This window comes from Aquarana catesbeiana, linkage group LG02 (assembly GCF_042186555.1).
Source record: "Aquarana catesbeiana isolate 2022-GZ linkage group LG02, ASM4218655v1, whole genome shotgun sequence".
Lineage (NCBI taxonomy): Eukaryota > Metazoa > Chordata > Amphibia > Anura > Ranidae > Aquarana > Aquarana catesbeiana.
The window spans coordinates 174,251,363-174,278,264 of NC_133325.1; the positions used below are offsets into that span (position 1 = coordinate 174,251,363).

At 39.5% G+C, this 26,902-nt stretch overlaps 1 protein-coding gene across 4 annotated transcripts in view; it reads left to right on the forward strand.

The window, feature by feature from the left end:
* Nucleotides 1–26,902, forward strand: part of STAT6 (signal transducer and activator of transcription 6) — a 335,779-nt gene that overhangs the window by 204,038 nt on the left and 104,839 nt on the right. For all 4 annotated transcript variants that reach the window (XM_073613829.1, XM_073613831.1, XM_073613828.1 and 1 more), the window contains 3 exons: nucleotides 11,841–12,017; nucleotides 18,792–18,940; nucleotides 22,768–22,899. In XM_073613829.1, the coding sequence (XP_073469930.1) occupies nucleotides 11,841–12,017; nucleotides 18,792–18,940; nucleotides 22,768–22,899 (458 nt within the window). The remainder of the gene's footprint in view (nucleotides 1–11,840; nucleotides 12,018–18,791; nucleotides 18,941–22,767; nucleotides 22,900–26,902) is intronic.

Here is a 26,902-nt window from a genome sequence, read left to right on the forward strand (position 1 = left end):
CGTGACACAGCGAGTCAAGAGTTTTTCTTTTTTCTTTTTTCTAATAACACTAACTTTGTTTTTGATCTCTCTCCTCAGTGTGTAGTCTGAGCTCAGGGAGACTTGGGGACAGATGTCTCCTTAATGGGGAGGGAGGGGGGATGAGTTCTAGGGGGGATTTGTTTTACAGGGAAGGGAAGAGTAGAGACAGAGAGAATGCCTTTTTCCCCCTTTTGCCTGTTTTATTCGTCTCCACCCCCCCCTTTTTTTTTTCTTTTTTGTTTTTTTCTTGCCTAATTAATTGTTTATTGACATCTACACCCTTAGGGGTCCCTCTAGCGGGAAGCTCACTATAGAAAAACAACGTTGCTGTGGGCTCTCCTTGCTGGTGTCCAGGGCTTACTGTTATTTCCTCGTATAGCACTGGCACCCTGGTGGTTCTAGGCATGCAGTTACTACTGCTAAAATCCGTGAAAGTTTTATATCTAATATTTGTTGTTGAAAAGCTTGCTGGATGGGCCCGGTCCCACTCCCTCTAGGCTAGTTACTAACGAGTCCGTCCCCCCACCCCCGGGTTCCTTTTGACCCGGGGGTGGGGGGTCTGGTGGGTGGTGGGCTGTTGGGGACACCGGATCCCCCAAATTAGAGTGATTATATTTTTACAGTTTGGTTGTTTAACCCAAGGTGCGCCGGGGCTGAGGCAGTCCTGCTGTGCCTCCCCCTACCCCGAGGTTTTGGTAATTCCTTCTCCCTGGGTTAGGTGTCCGCCCGATACACAGGGACAGGACATGTATGGCTCTACATTGAGTGATTGGCTCCTAAGCCTTCACTGCTCCCTCAGGCCCCTAGGAGGCCTGAAATGTCTTCCCTCAACTTCCCCTTTTTTCTCCCTTCTTCTCTTTTTTCTAAATTCTCTTGTTCCTGCAGTTGGTCGTCTGCCTGTGGGTGTCCATGTTCCACACGAGATGCGAAAGGTTTCTTTCATTACACTCGCTACGATTTCCCTCAGCTTCGTGGATCAGGTAAGCGTTGGTGGATTGGGGGCGGGCCCACCCCCTGTGCTCCATGGCTGTTGACAATGTTTCACCTCCCCCACTTCGGGTGGCGACTCATAATGCTCAAGGGCTGAACTCACCTTCTAAACGAAGGAAGGTCCTGGATTATATGAAGTCCCGCAAAATAGATATCCTGTTTCTTCAAGAGACGCACTTCCCGATCCGGTACAGTCCCCCCTTCATTCATGCCCATTTCCCCTTATTCTATTTAGCTAACGCGGAAGATAAAACTAGAGGGGTAGCTATTCTCATCTCCAAGAGTTGTAGATTCACTGTACAACAGGTACTGCAGGATCCAGAGGGGAGGTTTGTCCTGGTGAAGGGATCTATAGAGGGTAGATTAGTTTCCCTGGTATCCTACTACGCCCCGAACACAGGACAACTGAAATTCTTCAGTAATCTATTCAAGACTCTTGACCCCCTACTGGAAGGTTCCATAATCTTAGGCGGAGACTCGAATGTTGCCTTCGACCAAGGTCTAGATAGGTCCAAACCTCCACGGGCTCAGTCCGTTCGCCCAACCAGAACTAGCTCTAAGATAGCTAAATTAATATACTTACATGGCCTCACGGACATTTGGAGAGAACTTAACCCAACAAAAAAAGACTACACTCATTTCTCCCATGCACACCAATCATATGCCCGTCTGGACCATTTATTAATCTCCAATAGCCTAATTCCGTCAGCCAGAAAAGCACAAATCTCAGACACAGTATGGTCAGATCACTCCTTGTTGAGTGTAACAATAAATAACTTTGCCACACATACCAAACCTACCTTCTGGAGATTACCAGAAACAATTCTCTCTGACCCTATCAGGAAAGTTGAAATCGAAAAAGCTATCTCAGAATACTTTACATTAAATAATACTGCTGATGTTTCTGCTGAAACCTTATGGGCGGCTCATAAGGCGACCATTCGGGGGAAACTAATCCAACTTTCATCCCAAATCAAAAGGGAACATAGGGTGGAAATAGATAATCTAGAAAAGACCTTCCACAAACTGTGTTCGGAGCACAAGAGAGACCCAGCCAGGGTTCCGGTATCCAGACTGGACGCTGCACGTTTGGAGCTCAATCTAGCTCTCACAGTTAAGGCAGAAAAACGCATTTTATGGCAAGGAGCAAAATACTACTACCAAAAAGATAAACCTGGGTCTCTCTTGGCCTCCCGACTCACACCTCGCACTCACTCGTACGCCTTCCCCAGAATTAAAATAGCAGGCCAACAACACACGGCAAATCCTCTGAAAGTCATGGAAGCCTTCCATGGCTTCTATGCGAATCTTTATAGCAACCATAAGTCGAGTGGGACCCGGGATGTTAACAAATTCTTGGATGACTTGCCGATTCCCACTCTGTCGGCAGAACACAGAGATAGACTGGAGGCCCATGTCTCGACTGAGGAAGTACTGGAAGTAATAAAAAACCTAAAGAGACGCTCGGCCCCGGGTCCAGATGGCTTCTCCACGCCATATTATAAAGCTTTTGCAAACACCTTAGCGCCGTTTCTAGCTAGATTTATTAACTCCAAAATTACTGGGGAACCTCTGGGCCCACAGCTGAATACTGCGTTCATCACCGTCATCCCCAAACCGGATAAGGATCCGGGAGAAGTGTCCAACTACAGACCCATTTCTTTGATCAATAATGATCTTAAAATAATGACCAAAGTTATGGCTGACCGCTTAGCATCCTTTATTGGGTCTTATATAGGAAAAGACCAGGTAGGGTTCATTCCTGGACGACAGGGTCCAGACCAAATCAGAAGAACTGTTGATGTGGTCTCGATCTTACAGTCGGGATGGGATGGCGGTGGTGATCAACAAGGTATGCTGTTGTCGCTAGACCTACAAAAGGCCTTCGACTCTGTCTCCTGGTCTTATCTATTTACTATTCTAGAAAGATGGGGCTTTGGCCCCCGATTTTCCGGCCTACTTAAATCATTATATTCTAACCCAGAGGCTAGGATTAAATTACAAGGGCAATTGTCAGAACCCATTAAAATAGCGAGAGGGACTCGCCAGGGATGCCCGCTGTCGCCACTCATATTCGCGATAGCAATTGAATCGCTGGCAATTGCTATCCGTACTAACCCAGACATAGCAGGGGTCAGGTGTGGCCCCAAAATTCACAAATGCGGCTTATTTGCCGATGATCTCATTCTCTACCCTACGTCCCCGATTACTTCCCTCCCTGTGGTCTGTAAACTCCTGGAACAATTTGCCAAGACTTCAGGACTACATGTCAACTATTCTAAATCTCAAGCGCTCAATGTGTCACTCCCAGAGTCACTAGTTTCCCGGTTAAAGACCTCCTTCCGCTTTTCGTGGAGCGAGTCCTCCATACGATACCTTGGTATCAATCTCACACCTAAATTTGAACAACTATACCAGGCTAATTACCCCCCAATCTACAAAAAATTGGAATCAGATCTTAAACAATGGTCCCCGCACAAAATTTCCTGGCTAGGTAAGATAAATTCTATCAAAATGACCCTACTCCCAAGATTATTATATATATTTCGCTCGCTCCCGATTGCCATCAACAAGGATCATCTCCTAGCGTTCCAAAATAAGGTGGTTAAATTCATTTGGGGAAAGTTGGGCCACCGACTGGCAAGACAGTCCTTATATAATCTGAGGAAAAGGGGGGGCCTAGGCCTTCCAAACTTCTTTTGGTACTACCAAGCTGCCAGGCTAGCTCAGCTTTCCACTGTCTATGCTAAATCAGCCAAACCTGACTGGGTAGAAATGGAGAGACAAGCGGCTCCTTCTTACACGATAGATTTTCTCCTCTGGTGCCCCCCACAGTCTAGGCCTCCCATCCTATCCCCCTCCTTGTCACAGTCATTGAGAATCTGGGATACCCTTAGGAAGGACCCCTCTCTAGTCTCACAAAGCAAACCTCTGGCTCACGTTTTCCATAACCCAGATTTCCCCCCGGGCCTAGATATTAAAGCGTTTAGATGGTGGTTGGATAGGGGATTGTATCGGATCGGGAACTATTTTACCTCAGCCGGACCAATTTCTCTAGCCCATTGCATTAAACATCTGGACCTGCCCATGTCGGAGAGGTTCAGATATATGCAACTATCACATTTTCTTCACTCCATCTGGGTCTCTAAGCCGGACCCTCCCCAATTTACCCCATATGAATTATGGTGTGGGCAGCTTCTGGAGCAGAGGGGGGGGATCTCCATAATCTACTCCTCGCTTGCAACAAACGACAGGAAAACAAAATTCATGCTGGAATGGGAGAAGGATTTTCAGGAATCCTGGGACCTGAAACACTGGCGCAAAACCTTCTTTAGATCCTTTAAAGGCATACTAAACATCTCATTAATTGAAGCTAGCTTGAAGGTCATCACTAGATGGTATCTAACTCCCTCCAGACTTTCCATCATGTACCCCTCGGTATCTCCACTTTGTTTCCGCGGCTGCAACATGAAGGGTACCATGATACACATCTGGTGGGAATGTCCTAAAATTAGAAGCTTTTGGACTAAAATCTTTCAAATAATCTCTAAAGTCACAGCCCTGACGGTCCCCAGGTCTCCTCTGACGGCTCTTCTCAACCACCAAATTCCAGGGGCACCGAAATACAAGCATAAACTAATATTCTTCATCCTGCTTGGTGCCAAACTCACTTTGGCCAAAGCATGGAAGCTCCCTAAGGTCTCTGTTATAGCAGCGAAACGCAAAATCTCATGGATAATGGCCCAAGAGAAGATAGTGAGTTCCATGCTAGACACCTCAGTACAGTTTGAGAAGACCTGGGAACCATGGGCTAAATACGTCGGAGTAGGTGTTCCCTCACTAAAAGTTAATAGTAATGAATAAACTCAGGAATGGACGGGCAGATGACTAACTCTTATCGCTCTCTCTCTGTCTATCTTTCACCTCTTTTCCTTCTTACCCTCCCCCCCACTTACCTCCTTATCCCCTTACGGGATAACTCGGGTCATGTCCCATGGTAATTATAACCAGCATCAGAACGTGTGTTAAGTTGAAACCGGGACATATTTTCGTTGTTTTTATTATATACTGATTTCTCTGTATTTTGTTACTTTACCTGGATTAACTCTGGATTGATCTCTATATCTGGCTTTGATTGTTAATAACTCAGACAATCCACACCAGAAAAATAGAAGACATAACTAATACCTTGCCCGACTCGAGGCCTCTAGTAGCAAGATGTGGTCTTCCTCTCCTGACACAGTGAGCTCCCTACTGGGGTGTTAGGAGACGAGGTGGTAAATAAAGTCATCAGACATTTAGAGGCCTGTGACGGATTAATAACCGCCTCTTTAAATCACTCAGGTCGCACAAGGTCTTCCTAAAGACTGTCTTCTCCGTGGTGAACATTATTGACCTAGAAGTTAATGACCTATTTTGTACATTGAACCTATTTTCCAACTGATATTCTGATTGTAATGATATTCCATGTTATCCTTTTGAAAAACCAATAAAACTTTAAAACATAAATATCATTTTAATATTACTGTTAATTTGCACTGATATATGAATTGATGTTAATGTCATTTTTTTATGTACTGATACTTGTTTATCTGACAGGTGAATGGTAGCAGCTTCAGCCTTAAGTGGCTTTATTTGTTAGGGAGGTGTATTATAATGCACCTACCCTTTGATTCATTTCACTAAATCCATAAGCACTTAGACTTAGGGAGGGCCAGAATTTTGTTTCAACTAGACCATTCCATTGTAGCTCTGGCTGTATGTTTAGGGTCATTGTCCTGCTGGAAGGTGAACCTCTGCCCCAGTCTCAAGTCTTTTGCAGACTAACAGGTTTTCTTCAAAGATTGCCCTGTATTTGTCTCCATTCATCTTCCTATCAACTCTGATCAGCTTCCCTGTCCCTGCTGAAGAAAAGTATTTCCATAACATGATGCTGCCACCACCATGTTTCACGGTGGAGATGGTGTATTCAGGGTGATGTGCAGTGTTAGTTTTTCTCCACACATAGTATTTTACTTTTAGGCCAAAAAGTTCAATTTTAGTCTCGGACCAGAGCATCTTCTTACACATGTTTGCTGTGTCCCCCACAAGGCTTCTTGCAAACTGAAAACAGGACTTCTTGTGGCTTTCTTTCAACAATGGCTTTCTTCTTGCCACTCTTCCATTCACTGTTAATTTGCACTGATATATGAATTGATGTTATTGTCATTTTCTTAGAGCTGCCTTATTTTGATATGTTTTATTGGAATGGTTTATTTTAAAGCATATTCATGTGTTAGAATGGCCCAGTCAAAGTCCAGACCTAAATCCAATTGGGAATCTGTGGCAAAACTTGAAAATTGCTTTTCACAGACGCTCTCCATCCAATCTGACAGAGCTTGAGCTATTTTGCAAAGAAGAATGGAAATGTCACTTTCTGGATGTGCAAAGCTGGTAGAGACATCCCCAAAAAGACTTGCAGCTGTAAATGCAGTGAAAGGTGGTTCTACAAAGTATTGACTCAGGGGGCTGAATACAAATGCATGCCACACTTTTCACATATTTATTTGTAAAAAATGTTAAAAATCATTTATCATTTTCCTTCCACTTCGCAATTTTGTGCCACTTTGTGTTGGTCTATCACATAAAATACATTTAAAATACATTTACATTTTTGGTTGTAACATGACAAAATGTGAAAAATTTCAAGGGGTGTGAATACTTTTTCAAGGCACTGTAGATACCAGAAAAAAAAACTTCAGCTGGTATGCAGACGCTCTGACGTTTCAGAGTAAAAATCCTGTCTTTATATGATGCTTCATTTTATAAATATATGAAACTTGAGAATTTTGCCTATTATTTATTTAGAGTGTATTATTTCTGGATTTTTTTTGAGGAAACCCAATCTATGGTTGCAGCACCCTTATACAGTATATGTAAATAACCCCTTATGCACTGATGTTGTGACTTGGATGTGTATTAGCATACCCTTTGTTTTACAAAGTTATACATTGTATATGCCTTGAATGCACACATTGTTTAGGACAATTAATGATTATTAAGTTTCCTTTGGTAATAGGAACAGTTATATAAGGTTACAGATAAGGTTACATTTTGCTGCTTGTGTTTCTAGGACACATTAGAAATCTCTCCAAAGCAAAGGGAAATTGCCCCTTTAACAGTTGTCACAGGTGTGGGTGACCTATTGAAAGGTTTTCCCACCACCTATCGTTCCTGTGTTCCAGCTCTAAAATTTGGAATTCTCATCACCTACCATCACTATACCAGAGAAAATATCACCAGGACAAATAGAGAGGATGCATCTCCCCAGGGGGGGGACAAATACATTGATAAAACTTGACAGAGGTTATAACACTTCCTCACGTTATCCTCACATAGCTGAAGCTCATAAATGTCAGCAAGTCATAGAAGAATGAAGGAAACAGGAAAATTTCTTTCCATGAAGTAAAATGTGCTGCAGGAAAATAGACAAATGGGAACTGGGAGAAAATGCTGGTACACATAAAAAAACTGCTGGAGGCCGGATGATGTGGGAAAACAATGGGATCACTTAGATAGTCCATAAGCAGGCTTAGAGAAATATTAGGCAGGGCTGTACTTCCAGTTAGCATAGCTGGAATGATGCTTGTGGAAAACAAATTATAATAATGGTAGATAAAATTAGTGATGATGTCAGTCATAAATAAATTGATAAATTCTAAACCAAAAAATATGTTTCAAAAGCCAGAAATAATTTGATCATTTGTTACACTAATACTTAAAATGAATAGAACATTTCCTAAAATAGACTAAATGCTGTACATGTTGAGTTATAAATTAAGGCCTCATGCACACAGGACGTTTTCAAAACACCAGCGCTGCTGCCAGGAAAAAGCAGCGTTAAAAGTGCGCTATTAGCCGCGTTTTTGAATAGCGTTTATGGGCGATTTTCTGCAATTTTTGGCAATTTTTTTGGCAATTTTTTTAGCGTTTTTTGACATTTGTTCAGTAAAAACACTTAATCTAAAAACACTAAATGTAGCAAAATGCTTGGTACATCGTTTAGTGGCGTTTTTTGCCATTTTTCGTTTTTACAGCTCAACAGCCTCTGCTCCTGGACGCACAGGCTGTCGTTTTTTTTCTACTGCCCCTAAACGCTTATGCATCTCAACGCCTCTGAAAGTTTATGGACACATGCGCTAACATGGAGGGGCGTTTAGAGGCAGCTAAAAAAAATCATCAGACGCCCCTAACAGCAGCTGTAAAAATGGACGGTGTGTATGAGCCCTTCAACCCCGTTTTATTATGTACTCAGATGAATGGAAGATGCCACCAAGACCAAACAAATTGATAATTGATTAAAATCTGTACAAATAGGCCCTTGTGGTCATTGTATGATTAGTTGTGCTGTTTCTCAGACATTCTAGAAGATATTTAAGCTTTTCATACCATAAATATACCCTGAACGGAGGGTATATGTATTGTGATATTGATGGAAATTCAGCTCAGTGGTAGTAACAATTCCAGTGAGTCATGCCAGTTCGAACTGTAGTTTTGCCAGCCCACTTTTATTAAATGAGGAAAAGTAATATTTATTACATTGGGTTTTTCCACTCATGCTAGAACAGACACTTGGCTAGTGTCTTGGTCACACACACTGCTCACATGCAGTATTGCTGTTCCACAGCACACCACAGTGACCCACAATGTCTTTCTCAGATGTGTGGCAGCACAAAGCACATGTCTGCCACACTGAACAGACCTGGGCATGCACACGTCTCCTGGACAGGGCCCTTCTGACTCCTATGTTGAGACCTCCTGTCTCTAGGCTGGATCCCATCCCTGTCTCCTGATGGGAGCCCTGAGCTATCATTATAAGGGCAGTGCGCACCTGGGCATACACTCGCTGGTCTTCAGCTAGACCTGGACACTGGGTTGGAGATTTCTTCCCTCCCAAAGCACTTTGAAATCTCCAAACTATGAAGCCCAATCTGGGAATACCAAAATCCAAAGAAAGCAGTAAAAATAGGTTTCTCCGCTCATAATAGGTACTATGGTGTCTCACACTCTGCATACATGCAAACCCTATGTCCATGAGTTGTGATGTGGGTGTGGCTCAAATATTAGAAGCAGTGAAGAATGCTATTTCCTACAGATGTCAGAGAGAATGAATGTGTCACAGGGGAACATTTGTGTGTTTTTCGGCACCTCTGCGACCCTGGCTGTCATTTCCTGGCCACAGTATGCTTGAATAGGGGAAGATCATTAACTGCAGTTTTGCCCTTCCCTCCCTACTATTTACAAGCCTACACTTTTGAATGGCAGGACAAAGATGTTTCATTAAAAAAACAAGTTTGAATGACTCATCTGTGCATGATCAGCCACTTTCAAATTCCCATAGGCACAGGAATAGGAATAATATACACTATGTCCACTGTATTTATTCTAAGTATTAGATATAATAAAGCAAATAGCATATTGGAGGCCAGCAAAGTTTTTTGAATATTTCACCAGCAACATCACTAACTGAATAGCAGAAAACCATTAGGAATTAGGGGATTAGGCTAGGAGAGCAAGATTATGTAAAAGCCATGGGGAAAGGGGAAAGTTTACTTTTTAGGAGTATCATGGGGGGGGGGGGGGTATATCTGCTACTTGTGACAATAATAAAGCATATGAATTTAAAGAAAAAAATAAGGAAAATACAATAAAATAATATAATAAAATAAATACAATAGAATATAACATACAATAAAATAATACAATAAAAAAAACACATGCACACAGCATACTTACAGTATATGTAGTGCAAAGAGGCATTTACAAAAGTCTCTACATATGGTGTCATGGATGTACAGGTTACATTTTATACAAAACATTTACTGGTATAACTAGCTCAGTGGCAAATAGTTTAAATACTAGTGTTGGATTGCTTCTTGCTGCAAGTCAAATGTAAGAGGTTTGCTTGCCTTTACTTACATTGCAAAACTAAAAGTTTGTTTTACAGGTCTAGACATCCACACAGAACTGTCTTTTCTAGTCAGAAAAAACATTTTTTATGCTAATCAATTTTGAAATGACTAATTTTCTGTTATTCTTATTAAACATTTGACAAACATTTATTTGGATTTATTTGGCTAAGAATGTGGAAAATTATGGATAATATATTTTAATTCTATAGTAATTCTGCCTTTCAAAAATATATTCGTTTTAGGAGTCTTTAAAGTACCACTATCATGCTAATGTATATTTTCATGTACCCAAAATCAATATAGTTTTACAATTTTTAGTCATCTACATTTAGTTTTTGTTAGATAAATACATGCAAACTATGCTGAGGACAATAAAAGACCGTGACAAGGAATTGGCCAGATTTTTGACTGTTATCATTCTTAGATGTTGATTTCAAAATGCTTGCAAATGTCTTTGCAACCATACTGATTTCCAGGCAAGCACTTCATAGAGACCAAGTAGGTTCATAGCCAAGAGGCAGGTGCTAGCATTAGTTGTATAATACAACTCATTGAATTTGCTCATAACCATTCACTTACAAATATGACATTCTCATTAGATGTGAGACTAGTGAGACTCTTTCATGGCAACATTTGTTTTTGGCATACAAAAGTAGGGATTTCACAAGACATTCATTGCATAGACCTGAGCCCTCTACTCATGCCCTAAAGCTAACATTCATTATAGTTACTTCTTTTCTGTCTCCTTCATGATTTATTGGGGGAGGGGGGCAGGCAGGGTTCTCCACAATTCCTCTTTTTCTTGACTGAGAACCCTTGACAACAGCCATTAGATCAAATTCTAGTATAGAGTGATTGGAAGTGCCCACCACAAAATAATCCTTTTCACAGATGACATCTTGCTGCATCTTACCTCACCACATACTGTATATCAATTTATTTGCATGTCCTTCTATTTTTCATGTCATTTAGATCAAAACCCTAAATATTTATTTAGACTCCTAGACTCTTTGTACTATACAAATTATCCATTTACATTGACCTTCACACTTCCATGCTTTGACTGTTGCCTAGAGCAGAACCCTTGGGAAACATTGTTGAATAAGAGAATCACAAATCTCACCAAATACAAAAGGGGTGCTAGTCACCTTTATCTTTTTGGCTACAAGGCAGACAATTGTCTATTTCTGGTAGCAGCCCACTGTAAATTTTGGAGAGGTCAAAGAGCGAATCACAGGAACAGTGATCAATGAAAAGCTCACAGCTATACTCACCGATACTCGTGCAAGGTACAGTGGTATCTTGGCTAGAATACCTTCTACTAAAAGGGTTCGATCATACTTTAATACATCTTTAAAACCAACATTCCTCAGTATGGCTATATCCCCCTCTCCCCCACACCACCCACCCCTATCCCTAACTCCCACTCACATTTCCGCTGTCTTTCTTTAATTACCTGCACCTTTTACATATTCCTACCATCTACCAAATTCATGAAAGAATTCATGGTAGTAACTGTAATTTACAACTTACACTTACCACTCACAAATCTTCTAAAATAGACTTTATGGATGTATCCTTTAACAGTCTTTCCAGGATGGATGGATGGATATATTAAGTAACAAAAGTCTTAAATACTTACCTTACATCACATGATTAAGTTCCTAGGTCTTCATACATATAGCCACTATTGAAGGGAGCCCAAAGGGACATTTTCTCCATTAAAAGGCATTCCTATTAAAACTCAATATACCTCTATGACTGCTGACATTAAAATATTAGTGTAGATCTACTTTTTTGCTCTGACTGTATGGTAAAATAATTGATTATCCATAGGATTCAAGCAGGTTCTGTTTTATTTTCTTTTTTGTTTTCCAGTATCCACGCTTGTCTGCAAGTTTTCAGGCTAGGCAGGAAGAAATGATGTTTCAATACCGTTGTAACAAGTTGCAGCACAAAATGAAGCAGAGTTCAGTGGCACAACAAAGCTTAAAGGTTGCACTAGAAAATCTAAAATTCCATGGACAAGGTCAAGATCTGTCAGCTCTTCAAAAGGTAATATAACCTGAATCATACAGAAAGTTGACCATATTCAATAACCTCTGTCAAGCTGCCAAAGTGTTACAAGATTTCCAAGAACACTGTTGCTTCTTAGTTGTAGGTCAATTTGACATGTACAACATTACTTGTTTATTCACTAAAAACAATGGGCTCCATTCACAAAAGCATCCCCCATGCAGTATGTAGGGGTTAAAGTCAATTCACAGAAGGAAATAAATAATTAAATTCATGCGGTAACTAAGTAGTGGTAAAAATATATGTAAAGATATAATAGATAATTTTGAGTAGTCTTTGCCTTTTTAGATCAGTTCTCGTAACAGTAACGCTTAAAAATCTAACTATAGACATATGGACATCATTGGGGTTGATTTACTTAACCACTTCAGCTCCAGGAGATTGGGCTGCTCACTGACCAGAGCATTTTTTGCGATACGGCACTGCGTCGCTTTAACTGACAATTGCGCGGTCGTGCGATCATGTACCCAAACAAAATTGATGTCCTTTTTTTCCCACAAATATTGGTATTTGATCATCTCTGAAGTTTTTATTTTTTGCGCTATAAACAAAAAAAGTGCGACAATTTTGAAAAAAACACAATATTTTGTACTTTTTGCTATAATAAATATATTTTTTAAAAAAGCAAAATTTTTTTCTCAGTTTAGGCCTATATGTATTCTTCTACAAGTAATAAAAATCGCAATAAACGTATATTGATTGGTTTGCGCAAAAGTTAGAGCGTCTACAAAATAGGGGATAGATTTATGGCATTTTTATTATTATTTTTTTATTTACTAGTAATGGCGGCGATCTGCGATTTTTATCATGACTGCAACATTATGGCAGACACATCGGACACTTTTGACACATTTTTGGACCATTGACAATTATACAGCGATCAGTGCTATAAAAATGCACTGATTACTGTATAAATGTCACCGGCAGGGAAGGGGTTAACACTAGGGGGAATCAAGGGGTTAACTGTGTTCCCTGACTGTGTGCCTATAGTTCTACTTTAAGGAAAATAGATTGTGCAATTTGCAAGTTTCTCCAAAGTTTAGTTCATGTGGCAAAGCTTCATTTTACAAAAAATTACATGCAAGGAAAATTAAAAAAACTGCATTTTTGCTTGCACATGATTGGATGCTATAAGTCAGCAGAGCTCCTGCTAATTTACCAAGCTCTGGGGCAACTTCACTTGCAAAGTCCTCAGTCTATGTGCCTTTAGTAAATTCACCCCATTACATGTAGTGAAATACAGAATGCCTGTATATCAATTTGCTCCGGTTATTTTGACAGGTTTTTAGAGTCTTTTTTTTTTTTTTTTGTCTACACAAGCACATACATCTTTTGCTGAAAACCGCCCAATCAAACAAACATAATACAATGTCACAATGGTCTAATCCCTTGTTAGAACATATGTCATATGTAGTGGGAATACTTTACCTATTCAAAATTATTTTTAGCGATATCTTTTGCTCAAATATTCACAAGACAGAATGGGATTATGAATAGACAAGTATTCTTACAAAGGTGCGGAACTTGAACTGTAAATTGATGGGTGTCATCAATTTGAAGGTTTGACAGATGGATACCAGAGTGACACTTTCAAGAACGTCAGAGAATGACAATGGCTATTCTCTAACAAGAAAACACAGACCTGTCCAAAGATATAGCAACGACTTTGTCAACTATCACAGCAAAAAGGACTTTAAAGCAGGGTTTCTCAACCAGGGTTCCATGGAAGTCTAGGGTTCCTCCAGAGGTTACCAGGGGTAAATAGCATAAAAAATACAACAGTGAATTTTTTTTATTGGTGGAAAAAGGGTATTTATAGATGTGTGTAATTTATATTACTATTTTCATTCAATGTTTAACATTTAAAAGATATTTTGTATCTACTTAATTGAACTTGGTGGTTAACCCTCTCAATTTGTCCTGGTGATCATTGTCACTTGAGAGAGAAAATCACAAATTTTGAGTTGAATGACAACAGGAATAGATGGTAAATCTTACAATTGGGATGCCAGTTCTGGTGACAACCATCTAAGAGGGGATTTAAATTGCTTTGTAGAAATATGCTCTCACTTTGCAGTAGCTATGGGACATGAAAAGAAGGAAAACACCCTAATGCGTTACTAACAGCAAAAAAAACAAAAAAAAAAACCTTGAGTTCTAATCCTCCCCTATTCTATGTAAATGAAAAAGAACAGTGTGTTTTGGCTTTTGTTACAGTATACTTTGAGCTCCGAAATGTTATCCCAGTTTAATAGAGAAATATACTTGTGTCAGGAACAACAGGTGAAGAAGAAAATATTACAACGCACACATGCAAAAAAGACATTTACCTCCAGCAAGGCTAGTTTAAAACACCTAAACATTTTCAAAAAAACATTATCAAAAAATATGGGGATTTGGTCACACCATATTGCTAGGAACAGCAGGTGGAGACATGTTATTGAGTAGCCAAGGCCAAGAAGGTGTACTATACTGCAGGCAGTGCAGTACAATAGAGCAGAGAGAATTAGGTTGGAATTACAAGTTAAAGAGGAGTTCTGCCCCCCCACGAAAAAAATTAATGTCAGCAGCTACAAATACTGTAGCTGCTGACTTTTAATATTAGGACACTTACCTATCCAGGGTTCCCACGATGTCAGCACCCCAGCCGATTTTCGGATCGGCTCTCGGGTGCTGACGCCACCATTCATGGTTAGGGAAACCAGCAGTGAAACCTTTCAGCTTCACAGCTGGCTCCCTATTGAGCATGCGTGAAACGCACTGCACTTTCTAACTGGTGTGGCGGCAGAGGAGGAAGGCTTAACTTCTGAGGGACAGAGCCGCAGTGCAGTCATCTGGAAGTGAGAAAGGGTACCTGTCAAAAACAGGTACCCATTCCCCTCTCCTCCCTGAAAGGTGCCAAATGTGGCACTGGAGGGGGGGAGGAAGCAGACAAGAGGAGGTTTCACTTTTGGGTGGAACTCCACTTTAAATTACACAGTGTAGTATAAAATAAAGGAAATAACAATTAAGTTGAGCATGCACATTGGAGATGTGAGCAGATGTGGTAATGGAAGACACTTTCCTACAAATACAGTGTTGTATGTTATTCACAGAAAATTTTCTAGGGATTTGCTAATCTGCAGAAGTTGTAATCAATTCACTTACTTATGGGGGGCCTGAAATGTGACCCCTGACAACACTAAAGGGCCATACATCATTCTCAGTGTATGTTGGTAATGCTGAGGGAAAAGGCTGTCAGAGATCGTGAGCATGCTACAGGAGATGAACAAATACTGTGGACATGCTACAGGCGGTGGTCAAATACTGATTGGTTTCTATGCAGAGCTGCACCAGATTTTGCACTCTCCAAATTTAGTAAATCAACCCCACTGTGCTGTGGACTGCTTGTTTGCCAAGACCTTTTCTGGACCTTGGGAGCAGACAGGAACTCCAAAATCCTGTTGTGGGACAGATATATGCTGGCGGTGAGCAGAGGCTTTGTTTTATACCAGAATTTATGGACTGTTTCTCTTTTTTTATGCTGAAGATAAGATACTTTGTCTTTTGGAGAAAATAAAGACCGTTAGTTTTTATCATTTATGGTTGGCTAGTGATCCCAACCCCCCAAATATCACAAACTGTAAGACCTTCTAATAGGGTTATGTGCCTGTTCGTGGATAAATAAAATGATCACCCTTCATTACAAAACTACACTGTTCACAGTGACCACATGAGAACATATATTTCAGGTGGAAATAATGTGAGCCAGTTATCTTGTGAAGATCTGTCAGACCAGCCAGTAAACTAAGCATGAGTCAATTAATTGTGCAGATTTTTAGAGCACCTTTAGGCCAATAGCAGAGAATGACATAAATTATTGGACAAGTACATTAAAGCAACAGGAATACTATCAGTGCACCTCTTAGTTTTAAATTTCAACACACTTTTACAAGACCTCAGTCTGTTTGCTGCCTCTTCCAATGTGTTCCTAGATGAGCCCTTTGATAAAAAAAGTCGCCTTTTCGTAAATTCTGTTTTCAAAGTGTTCCCCTGAACTGGTTATATACTGTACATCTTGCACAAATAAACTGCCTATACAGGAGTCCCTTTTTTTAAAGAGGTTGGATGAAAACTGTCAGCCATTATATAGTTATTTATGTTGCCTTACAAAGTAAATCAGTTAAAAGGCACCCATTGTATGGGCTAATTTCTACATCAAGTAAATACTGCTATCCCGGGGGAAAGAAACTGTAGGCATGGAGGAATTCAAATAAGAGTGAAATTATGCTAGTTTCTTCTGCAAGCCATACAAAATAATAAATGTATAGTCTTTGTATCATAGCGACGTCAATTCATTGCTGAGATACAAATGATGCGTGTGTGTACACAATGTTCTTTTAATGTTAGACATAAATAGACTTGCATACCTAGGATGACAAGGCTGTCCCCTGGAGCTGAAAAAAACTGTTTATCAAAACAGAACTAAAATTTTGTCAACACATTGCAGAGTATCTCCAGTAGGAATTCTTGTTTTTCATACTGTAGATCCATAGATGCAAGGCCATACTCTAGATCCACACTCAAGGACACGTGAATCCCTTAACAGTGTGGGATCAAGGTATAGAGGCTACCCAAGTCCACATGCGGAGTGTGCAATCTTTCCAGGTCACACATTAATCAGATCTAAGGAAGCACCTAGTAGGGAAAACACTGAGTGTTGGATGCTGGAGCCCAAAGGCCACACAGTGGGTACCTCAACCTCAAGGTTGGGCACCAGGTCTCTACACTAATTCAACATGATCTGACTTGCATTTTAGACCTGCGCTAGCAGGTCTGTTGTATATGTTCTCAAGGTGATTTAGGCTGTGCTGGCAGGTATTGTTTAGACCTTTATAGCAGATACCATCATTCTTTTTTATAAGAAGTAAAGGGGCTCAAAATTATAATGGGTTGTGGCCTATCCATAGGAAGAAGCTTAGAAAGCTATACTTGCACATATCACCTCATTCTGGCAAATGTTTAAGCATGCTCTCCAGCAGTGTCTGTCCTTCCACATTGGATCTTTCATACACAGAACGATCATTAGCCAATGGGAATTTCAATGGGGCATAACAAATTGGTAATATAATATATATTGATTAAACAATAAATGAAAATCTTATACATATAAGAGTTATTTAAAATACCAAGGTGGATCATTGCAACTAGTATACATTAGTATAAAGTGTACATCAAACTGATATAGTTTTTCAAATACATATTTCACACAACCAGATTACTAAAACACAAGAAAAATGTATCCTATAATTCGATGCATTTTGTAAATGTTGCTTTACTTCTTCAGGAGTGGATGCCATCAACATAAGATCTATAAACTAAAAAACAAATTCACAAAATATATTGAAGCACTCCCTAATACTATACATTCTAGTGTCCTTAATAGAAAATAGCTTATGAAACAGATTGAAAATTGATCTAAAATAACACCTCTAAGTGGCAACCACTACAGAGTGTCTGACCCGGAAGTTGTGGGAGAGAACCATTGCACCCAATAGGCAAACCAAAGAGCAGCACAAGAAGTTGCATGATCTTTCTTATTGTGTAGGCAGCATATGGGAGTAGTTTACAGACAACTTTATTACATGTTTTCATGTATAGCCTTGCAATCAAATCTTTTTTTTTTTTAGACTGTGCACTTTTGAAAGCGCAGTTGCACTCTGCAAGTGCAGTTGATCCAGAGCTTAGTAAATGAGGTAAAGCTTCACTTTACAAAGAATACCCAATTGCACGCAAAGAAAATAAAAAAAAATGAATTTTTGCTTGCACATGATTGGATAATGGAGATCAGCAGAACTCTCCCTCATTTAAGCTCTGGAACAATTTAAAATGTATTATGTTGTGATACTTTAACATTTTGGATGAATGCACTTATTGAGGAGCAGTGGTATTATTTAAGGTGATTAATATTAGGTATTTGGTATTTATTGATTTAAACATTCTACATAATGACTACATATTTTAGTCTGCTCCATTTTCATTTAATTTTAACTGTTCTTTCACTGGGTGCGAGTGGCTTAGTTTTAGGTTTCATAGGGCAAAAGGGGCAAAAGGATCCTTTTGTCAGTGGACGGCAATAGGTATTACACAAGCATATGGGAGTAGTTTACAGAAAACTTTATTGCACTTTTTCATGCATGGACTTGGCATTAAAACATTTTTGCTTTTTGCTTTCTGGTTGATATGTGCTAGTATGAGTGTTATTGAGTTGCTTGACAACATTGTAATCTCCTCAAAGTTTAAAGCTAAAAAACAAACTTTTATGAAATACAGACACCATTTTATCTGTAGAGGGTGTACCAGAAGAGTAATTTAAACATAATTCCTGAAAGAATACTAATAATACAAGCTAAGACTAGAGACATTTTTCTAAAATACTGGCTAGCATGAGTATTTATTATAATTGCTAATAATGCCTAGGATCTGAGCCATTGTTATTGGGAACTCAAGGTGTTCTATGATTATTTTATAATGGCTACTCACTGCATTTCTCCTTTTTGGATAAATAACAGAAGATTAATGTGAAAGTGAATACTGACCATTCTCTGGTATACTGTTCCTCATTTTTAATACATTTCCATTTCATTTCCCATCTCTGTACATCAATGTGTTACCCCCTGAACAGGTAAACCACAGGAAATGAAATTCTTTTAACACCTCCTAATAAAAACTTAGAAAAGATAACATGAAACAAAAATCTGTTTTTAATTTCAGCAATGGGTAATGCTATTTGAAGAATCATTAAAATTCCTGGCTAACGTGCAGGATCAAGCACTCAAAATATCCAGCATCTGGAAGAGGCGTCAGCAGATGTCAGGGAATGGGGCTCCATTTGATGAGAATTTGCTGCCCCTGCAGGACAGGTGAGGAAAGACATGAAGTAGAACAGTGGTTCTCAACATCAGTCCTCAAATACCCCCAACGGGCCATGTTTTCAGGTTTTCCTTTACTATGCACAGCTGCTTTAAAACAATATCAATGGCATGCTATTGATAAGAGCTATTTTATCTAAGGGCAGTTCCCAAAACATGGCCCGTTGGGGGTACTTGAGAACTGAAGTTGAGAACCACTAAAGTAGAACTTATAAATGAACCAGTTCATTCTGTGAAGTGCTAAAAAAGATTGTGCTTTAAACATTTTTTGAAGACTTTCAGGACAAAATCAAAAATGTTTATTTTCCATTTTTTTTTTTTGTATTTTGTTTTTCTTAATAAAACAGGTCCCATCAGTGTGAAATTTAGGGGACTATTTATCAATTTTTCATCTAAAATGTACCCATATTTCACCCAAGATACACATATTATTTTAAATAACTCTTATGCAAAAATGTGTAAATCTTGGGTAAACATTGGATGAACATTATTCATAGATGCAAGTTGTTAAAGTGGTACTAAACCCAGGACCCTGCATTCACTATATATGGTCTCCCACAGTACACAGGTCATGGAAATGCAATAGTTTTAGTAAATATAAACTGTTAAATACGTTTTCTCATCAACAGTATATAGCAGTCTCATGACTATCAGTATCTGGTTAAAGCTTGTAGGAGGATTTTTTATTCTACTCTGACAGGGTTGCCAACTATCAGTAAATTTACAAACAGTTTGTAAAATCCATAACTTTTGCATCTGTCTGTCAATGTCCGTCACGGACATGCAGACTGCATGGCCCTAACATGAATTCATCCACAGATGCAAAAATTACAGATTTTACAAACTGTAAATTTACTGACAGTTGGCAACCCTGTACTCTGACTGTCCTGTGAGGCTGCATGACCCCTGACCCTCTGTCTGGACAGTGCTGATTGGCCTTGTGCTGATCACATGCACCCTCCCAAGAAAAAAAAACCCCAAAAACCTCTGTAGCAATACACACCAAACTGAGCATGTGCAGAGTATCTCCTAGGGCTCTGTTCTATCAGGGGATGGATTGGGGGCAGTGGAAAAAGTGGAGGATCAGAGAAGACAGGATCACACAGCCATTGTGGATCATAAACCCCTTTAGGTTCCACAGTGAGTATAACAAGCATTCTTTACTGCATATACAGATGGATTTTACTGTTGTGGGTTTAGTAACACTTTAAGTAATGTTTTAGTGGTTTTCACTAAAACATTAGCTTTGGCAGACAGAGTTTTGAAAGCAGAGGGTTTTTTGCATAATAGTTCCTCTGTTGGGGTGATAATTAATTTTGCCCTGATAAAATTGGGTAAAGGAAACCTGTTACAAGGTTTAATTGAAAGTCATGTTTAAGGGTTAGGTTATTTTTAAGTGTTAGGATTTGAACTTGTGGGGTCACCAGGAGTTCTTGCCATAATGGGCAAATATGGCCCAGCATGCATTGAGCATGAACAGGATTCTGTAATTGAAGTCAGCACGACTTCACCTCATTTACTAAGCTCAATGAAAGTTTAGTTTGCAAAGAGAAAATTCACTTAGCCTAATTAATGAGGTGAAGTTGTGCTGACTTCATTCACCCAATCAAGTGCAAGTAAAAGTCTGTTTTCCTTGCATGTGATTTTTTTTTGTATTATTCTCTGTCTAATTATATTTTTTTATATAACAAAACAAATATAAAAATGTGGTACCATAGGTATAGAAAATAGGCCAGCTAGAGTAGACACTTACATAAACAACACACATGCCTGCTAATATCTAAATGTATAGTATCACAAAAGTAGAGAGAGTAAGAGAGGGGAAACAAAGAATAGGACAAGAAACATTAGAAGTAATGTGGAGAGGTGGAACAAACGTGTTAAACAGGACTGCTAATCAACTGTTCTGAGAAGAATTTATAAAGTACATGGTTAGATGAAGTAGCTAGTGAAAATGATGCTTGTGAGTAATGTAGAACAAGAGACCATTACTCTGTGGAGAAAAGTCCATATTGGGCTGCAGCCATTTGGAAATACACATCAGCTTTTATTCAGGCTTGGATCATACAAGACAGGTAGGAGTATGTTTGTTTGAAACGTAGCCAGCATGCCCGTGTTGTACAAACCTAGAGTAGGACAATAACTTTAAACAGGATATATCAACGCTACAGGAAGACCTTGAAAAAAAGGGGTGGGAAAACACATGGCAAATGGGGTTCAATGTAGAGAAATGTAAAGTGATACACTTGGGGACTAAAATATGAATGTAAGCTACACGCTAGGGGAGAACCTCTGGGGGAAACCAAGGATGGAAAAATATCTGGGGGTCCTACTAGATCACAGGCTCGGCAATAGCATGCAATGCCAAGCTGCAACAAGCAAGGCCAGTAGAATATTAGCATGCATTAAAAAGGGCATTTACTCAGGAGATAAACCTATAATTCTACAACTTTACAAAACTTTGGTTTGGCCACTCCTTGAGTATGCTGTCTAGTTTCTGTCTGGAACTGGAGAGAGTCCAGAGAAGAGCAACAACACTAATAAGAGGGCTGGAGGATCTCAGTTATGAGAAACGACTACAAACATTAAACTTATACTGGAGAGGAGATATTTAGGAGAGCATATGATATACAAATATCTTAATGGTGATTTCAGCATAGGGAGGAAACTATTCAGTCTCAGGTCACTCAAGAAGATACATGGCCAACTCAATGAAGTTGGACGAGAAGGGGGTTCAACCTTAAACTAAGGCATAAGGGTTTTTTTTACTGCTAGAGTAGCAAGGATTTACCACTCTAAGGCCCCTTTCACACTGGGGCGGTGGGGGCTTCGGCGGTACAACAGCGCTATTTTTAGCGCTGCTGTACCGTCGTTCTTGCAGCGGTATTCGGCCGCTAGCGGTTCGGTTTTAACCCCCGCTGGTGCCCGAAAAAGGGTTAAATCCGCTCGTACAGCGCGGCTATAGCCGCGGTATTACCGCGGTATAGCCGCGCTGTCCCATTGATTTCAATGGGCAGGAGCGGTTTAGGAGCGGTGAATACACCGCTCATTCCCCGCTCCAAAGAAGCGGCTCGCAGGACTTTTTTTACCGTCCTGCGAGCGCACCGCTTCAGTGTGAAAGCCCTCGGGCTTTCACACTGAACAAACAGCGGAGGCTGTTTAGGGGCGGTTTTCAGGCGGTAGTTTTAGCGCAATACCGCCTGAAAACCGCTCCAGTGTGAAAGGGGCCTAACAGTAACCACTGATTTTCCACGGGTAATGTTACTAATTTAAAAAAACTCTTAGATAGGCATCTTATGGCACACAATACACAGGGATAAGGGAAATGGTAGAGACATAATACATACACACCCACACACCCACACATTTCATACTGGATGGACTGGTGTCTTTATTCAACCTTACTAACTATGTAACTATGTATGCCTGTAGTTGTGTGTTTTTTTCTTCATAAGATGAATTTCATCAATTTTTTTTAACCATTCTTTGATGTTTTGAGACATTATTTTTTCGCATTAAGAACAGAAGGTACCAGTGTGTATCCAAAAGTCTTTATGTGTTTCCTGTGTCTCACGAAAGCGATCTTTCAAAGGTTTGAGTTGCATTAATATACCACAAATGCATTCTATAAGTTTTGTATTTCAGAATACAAGAAGGTCATGACTGGACAATGCCACCAAAGATGTGCTAATGAGAACGTTAATTTTCTTTTTGTTTCACCTCATTCACCAAGAAAAGTGAAATTCACTTTGAAAGTGAACATGATTAATACCTTTAAGGTCAATTACTGTTTTTTAATGTTTTTTTTTTTTTTTTAGGTTTGAATTTATTTTTGGCATATATGAAGAGCTTATTCGCATGATTAGAGAACTCAATGAGGCAGGGCAGAGAGCATTACCCACCGAGTATTTGGAACAAATATCTGCTGGCTTTACATCACTTATTAAAAAGTAAGAATATTTTTTTTAATGGCTTATATTGTACCAGCACTGTATGAGTGCTACGATATCCTAGAGCAGGGATATGCAATTGGCGAACCTCCAACTAATACAGAACTACAAGTCCCATGAGGCATAGCAAGACTGATGGCCACAAGCATGACACCCAGTTGCAGAGGCATGATGGGACTTGTTGTAGTTTTGCAACAGCTGGAGGTCAGCTAATTGCATACCCCTGTCATAGAGAAATACTATCATGAATCTCCCCCCATGTTCTATTCACGACAACTTTAATAAAGCACCACCCATTTCCCAGCAGAAAGCATAAGTTGTATCAAATATGCTTTTTAGCCTCATATATGATCTCTTTCAGCTATAACAGCATCATTCTTTATATAAAATATGCTGTTTAGGTTCCTCTATTTTTTCCTATTTAGACTGAGATGTTGGGCTGATTCAGCTGAGAATATTCACTTTAGTAATTCATTTAATGTGAAGATGAAATAAGTAAACAGGAATTTGTCTACTGAGTGATGATTTTCAACCAGTAAATCAGTTTCATTATGTTTGGGGATCTCTCTACTGTTGTATTGGTTATTCTAAAACTTTTCATTAACGGGAACTTGGCCCAAGAGAAAAAAGTACGATAAGCTACCACTGCTGAACATACTTTTTATGAGCTGGAATAAAGCATGCAACAAGTGAAATCAGAGGGAAGCCATGGTTCCTCAGATCTATACCCATACCTCCCAACTTTTAGAGATTTGAATGAGGGACACCTATCAGCAAAAGTATGCAGGCATAGGGCACACCCCTTGCCACGCCCCCTTAAAGGAGAATTGTACAAAAAAATATTGGTTAAACCCACAAGTGCTTTTTTACCACTACTATTCCTTTATATTGGCTTTTAAAATTGAGAAATGCAGCAATTTAGAAATAAGATGAAAGGTTTAGCACTGGGAAACACTTTTTGATAGATAAAAAGTGCATTTTTATACAACTATATAGATCAGACGAAAATGAGGGACAAATGAGGAGGAAATAGGGACAGAGGGACATTGCTCCAAATCAGGGACAGTCCCTTGAGCTATGTATACTTGTTGTGGGTCTGTGAATTAGAAAGCATTGATACCAAGGGAAAATAGTTTCCTGTTGGAGAAGTCAAAAGTGTCAACCTCTATTTCAACTAGTTTAGGTTTCCTTTAACTTTGTCAAATACATAGTTAAAGCTCAACTCCAGGAAGATATAAAAGACACATATGAATGCAGCTCTGTGTTCAATAATACATCATCATTATATCTATTTTTTTACAAGCAGTGTAAGTACCTGAATTTGACTTGGTATTAGTCTCTTGCAGTTTCTGTACTGCAGAGCTCAGAGTGGAAGAGGAAGAAACTGTACAGAAAGCCAATCGGTTCATTTTCTGACCAGGAGCATGCTGATAGAATGAGAAAGCAGAGTGACAGGGAGATGGGCTGATCATTGTGCTTGCTTTACTGTTACTTCACTTGTGCTTTACTGTCCACTCACAGATTGGGCTCCACAGTCCACTACTTCCTGAGCGCAAAGAAAGTTGGTTGATTGAAACTGTAAATGATTTAACCCGGAATACGAAGGATATCTAGTGTTGGAAAGGAAGTAGTATGGGGGGGGGGGGCAGCTTTTGACTTAGGGTGTGTATTTTTTTTTTTTTTTAATAGGCTTTTTTTTGTTTTGTTTTTGACAGAATGTCTGATTTAAATAAAAAAGTGACTTACAGGGTTAATTCACCATTACAAAAAAAAGAAAACTGCCTAGGCAGGTAAGGGGTGTTTCTAGATATAGTCAATTTACATACCTCCTGAAGTCGGGCTGGAATACTCCCAGAATGTTGCTAGAATGTTGCTGAATGAAGCCTAGTCATTATTGCTCGCTTTATCGTAGGGGTGAGCCTTTTCTCTGATTCAGACACCCTCGTATGCTCTTTCTTTTGACCTAATGCAGAAGCTCTGAGCTCAGCATTTTACAGCTCGCTCCTGTGATGAAGGAGGTGAGCAGTAATGACTAGGCCTCACTTAGCAATGTCCCATCAACCTCCTGGGAACATTTCTTTTTTAACAGAAAACTTGTTTTATTGTTGTACAAGGTAACAAAAGGGAAATTATATAAACGTTTACACATGCTGGCAATAACACAGTACAAATAGAAGTTTTACAGGTGGATAGACAGAGAAGTCAAACCATAAACAAATTATATGCAAAAAGTCTTGCTGGTGTACAAAAGAAAGGAAGGGGTATTCAATCAGTCACAATCTCTGCAGTATATTATAAGGAAATAAAAGGGGGGGGGGGGGGAGATCGGGAGGGGAGGGGGGAGATCATGGACGGAGAGGAACCTCTTAAGGGCAATAGAGTGCTATGCTACAGCATAGGTCAATACATCGCATTGTTAGGGGTTAAATCTTGTGATAGAACAAAACATAGAAAATTGCCATGCACTCAATGGATGGATCCCTGTGCGTCTATCCATTGTGACCAAATTTTGTAACATTTTTTAGGGCAATTCCTGCTTTCATAGGTCAATTTATATAGTGGAAGCACAGAGTTGATCGTTGCTACCCAGTATCTGAGAGTCGGAGGTGCTGCCTGCTTCCACCTAAGAAGAATTTCCCTCCTAGCGTAGTATAGGGCATAGAATAGAAATAAATTTACATATCTGGAGGCCACCACTTCCTCCATAGATCCAAGTAACGTTAAGGTAGGGTCCTGACCAAGGGACCAGTCCCCAAAATCATTCAGGGCTCCTATTACCTGCTCCCAGAAAGGGCGTATGATGGGGGCATTCCCATACCACATGGAAGAACGTACCCAGGGAGGAATTACATCTGTTACAAAGGGGGCTTGCACCCGGGTAGATTCTTGCCAGTCTCACTGGGGTATAGTAAGTCCTATGGAGGAACTTAAGTTGGATAAAACGGTCTTTGGCTGAGATCGTTGTATTGATATATTCACCCAGCAGGTCCTCCCAGTCCTCCTCAGTCAGCCCCAGGATGTCAGACTTCCATTTGTCATACAGTGCAGTAAGTGTGATTGCATGTGCAGAGGCAAGATAGAGGTATAGGGAGGACAGTGGTTTGTCTAGTGTTTTGGAAAACAGGAGTCTTTTTTTTTACTAAAAACACCCCTTACCTGCCTAGGCATTTTTTTTTTTGGTAAAGGTGGACTAACACTTTTAACTTTGCCCTCTCAATGTAAAAAATGTTTTCAAGGGATAAAAAATATTAAATTTACTTATTAAATGTCTGTAGTGATTCAGTGACCCTAGGTAGTTTTTTGCTGTCATTCACATTTCAACACCACTTTCATTGTTCTTTCTGTTACCCTTAGAAGAAATAGAATCGCGCTACCCATAAGATTCTGACCAAGAATCAAACCAGTGTCATAAATATACCAAATAATTGTGAGGAATCATGTGTATACCATGAAAATAATGAAAATCAGAAAATTGCCATAAAATTGTATAGTGCACATACAACTTAATCAATAAAAACCAAAATCAATAAGTCCATAAGTGATCAGTTGAAAAAAATATACATCAGTGTAGATAAATTATAAGTCTATAAATTGTGAAAAAAAAATGGGTTAAAATTAAAAAACAGGATCTGGTGAACAAACAAAGGAAAATCACCAGTGCAATGTGAAATAAAAGTCCATGAATTGTGAACAAGCCGTCCTCAGAATACTGTGAGTAGGAAGCTGTGTTGAATCCACCACCAAATCAGCAGAAATAAACTCTTAACAGTGTTCCATGATCCCCCATAACAGAGGACCAGGGAATGCGTGCAAGGAAACACTGCTTGACTCCAAGGAACAGCAAACATTCTGATTTTCATTATTTTCACGGTATACACATGATTCCTCACAATTATTTGGTATATTTATGACACTGGTTTGATTCTTGGTCAGAATCTCATGGATAGAGCGATTCTATTTTTTCTAATCTTTGTTTCTGTATTGATGTCATACATGAGAATTG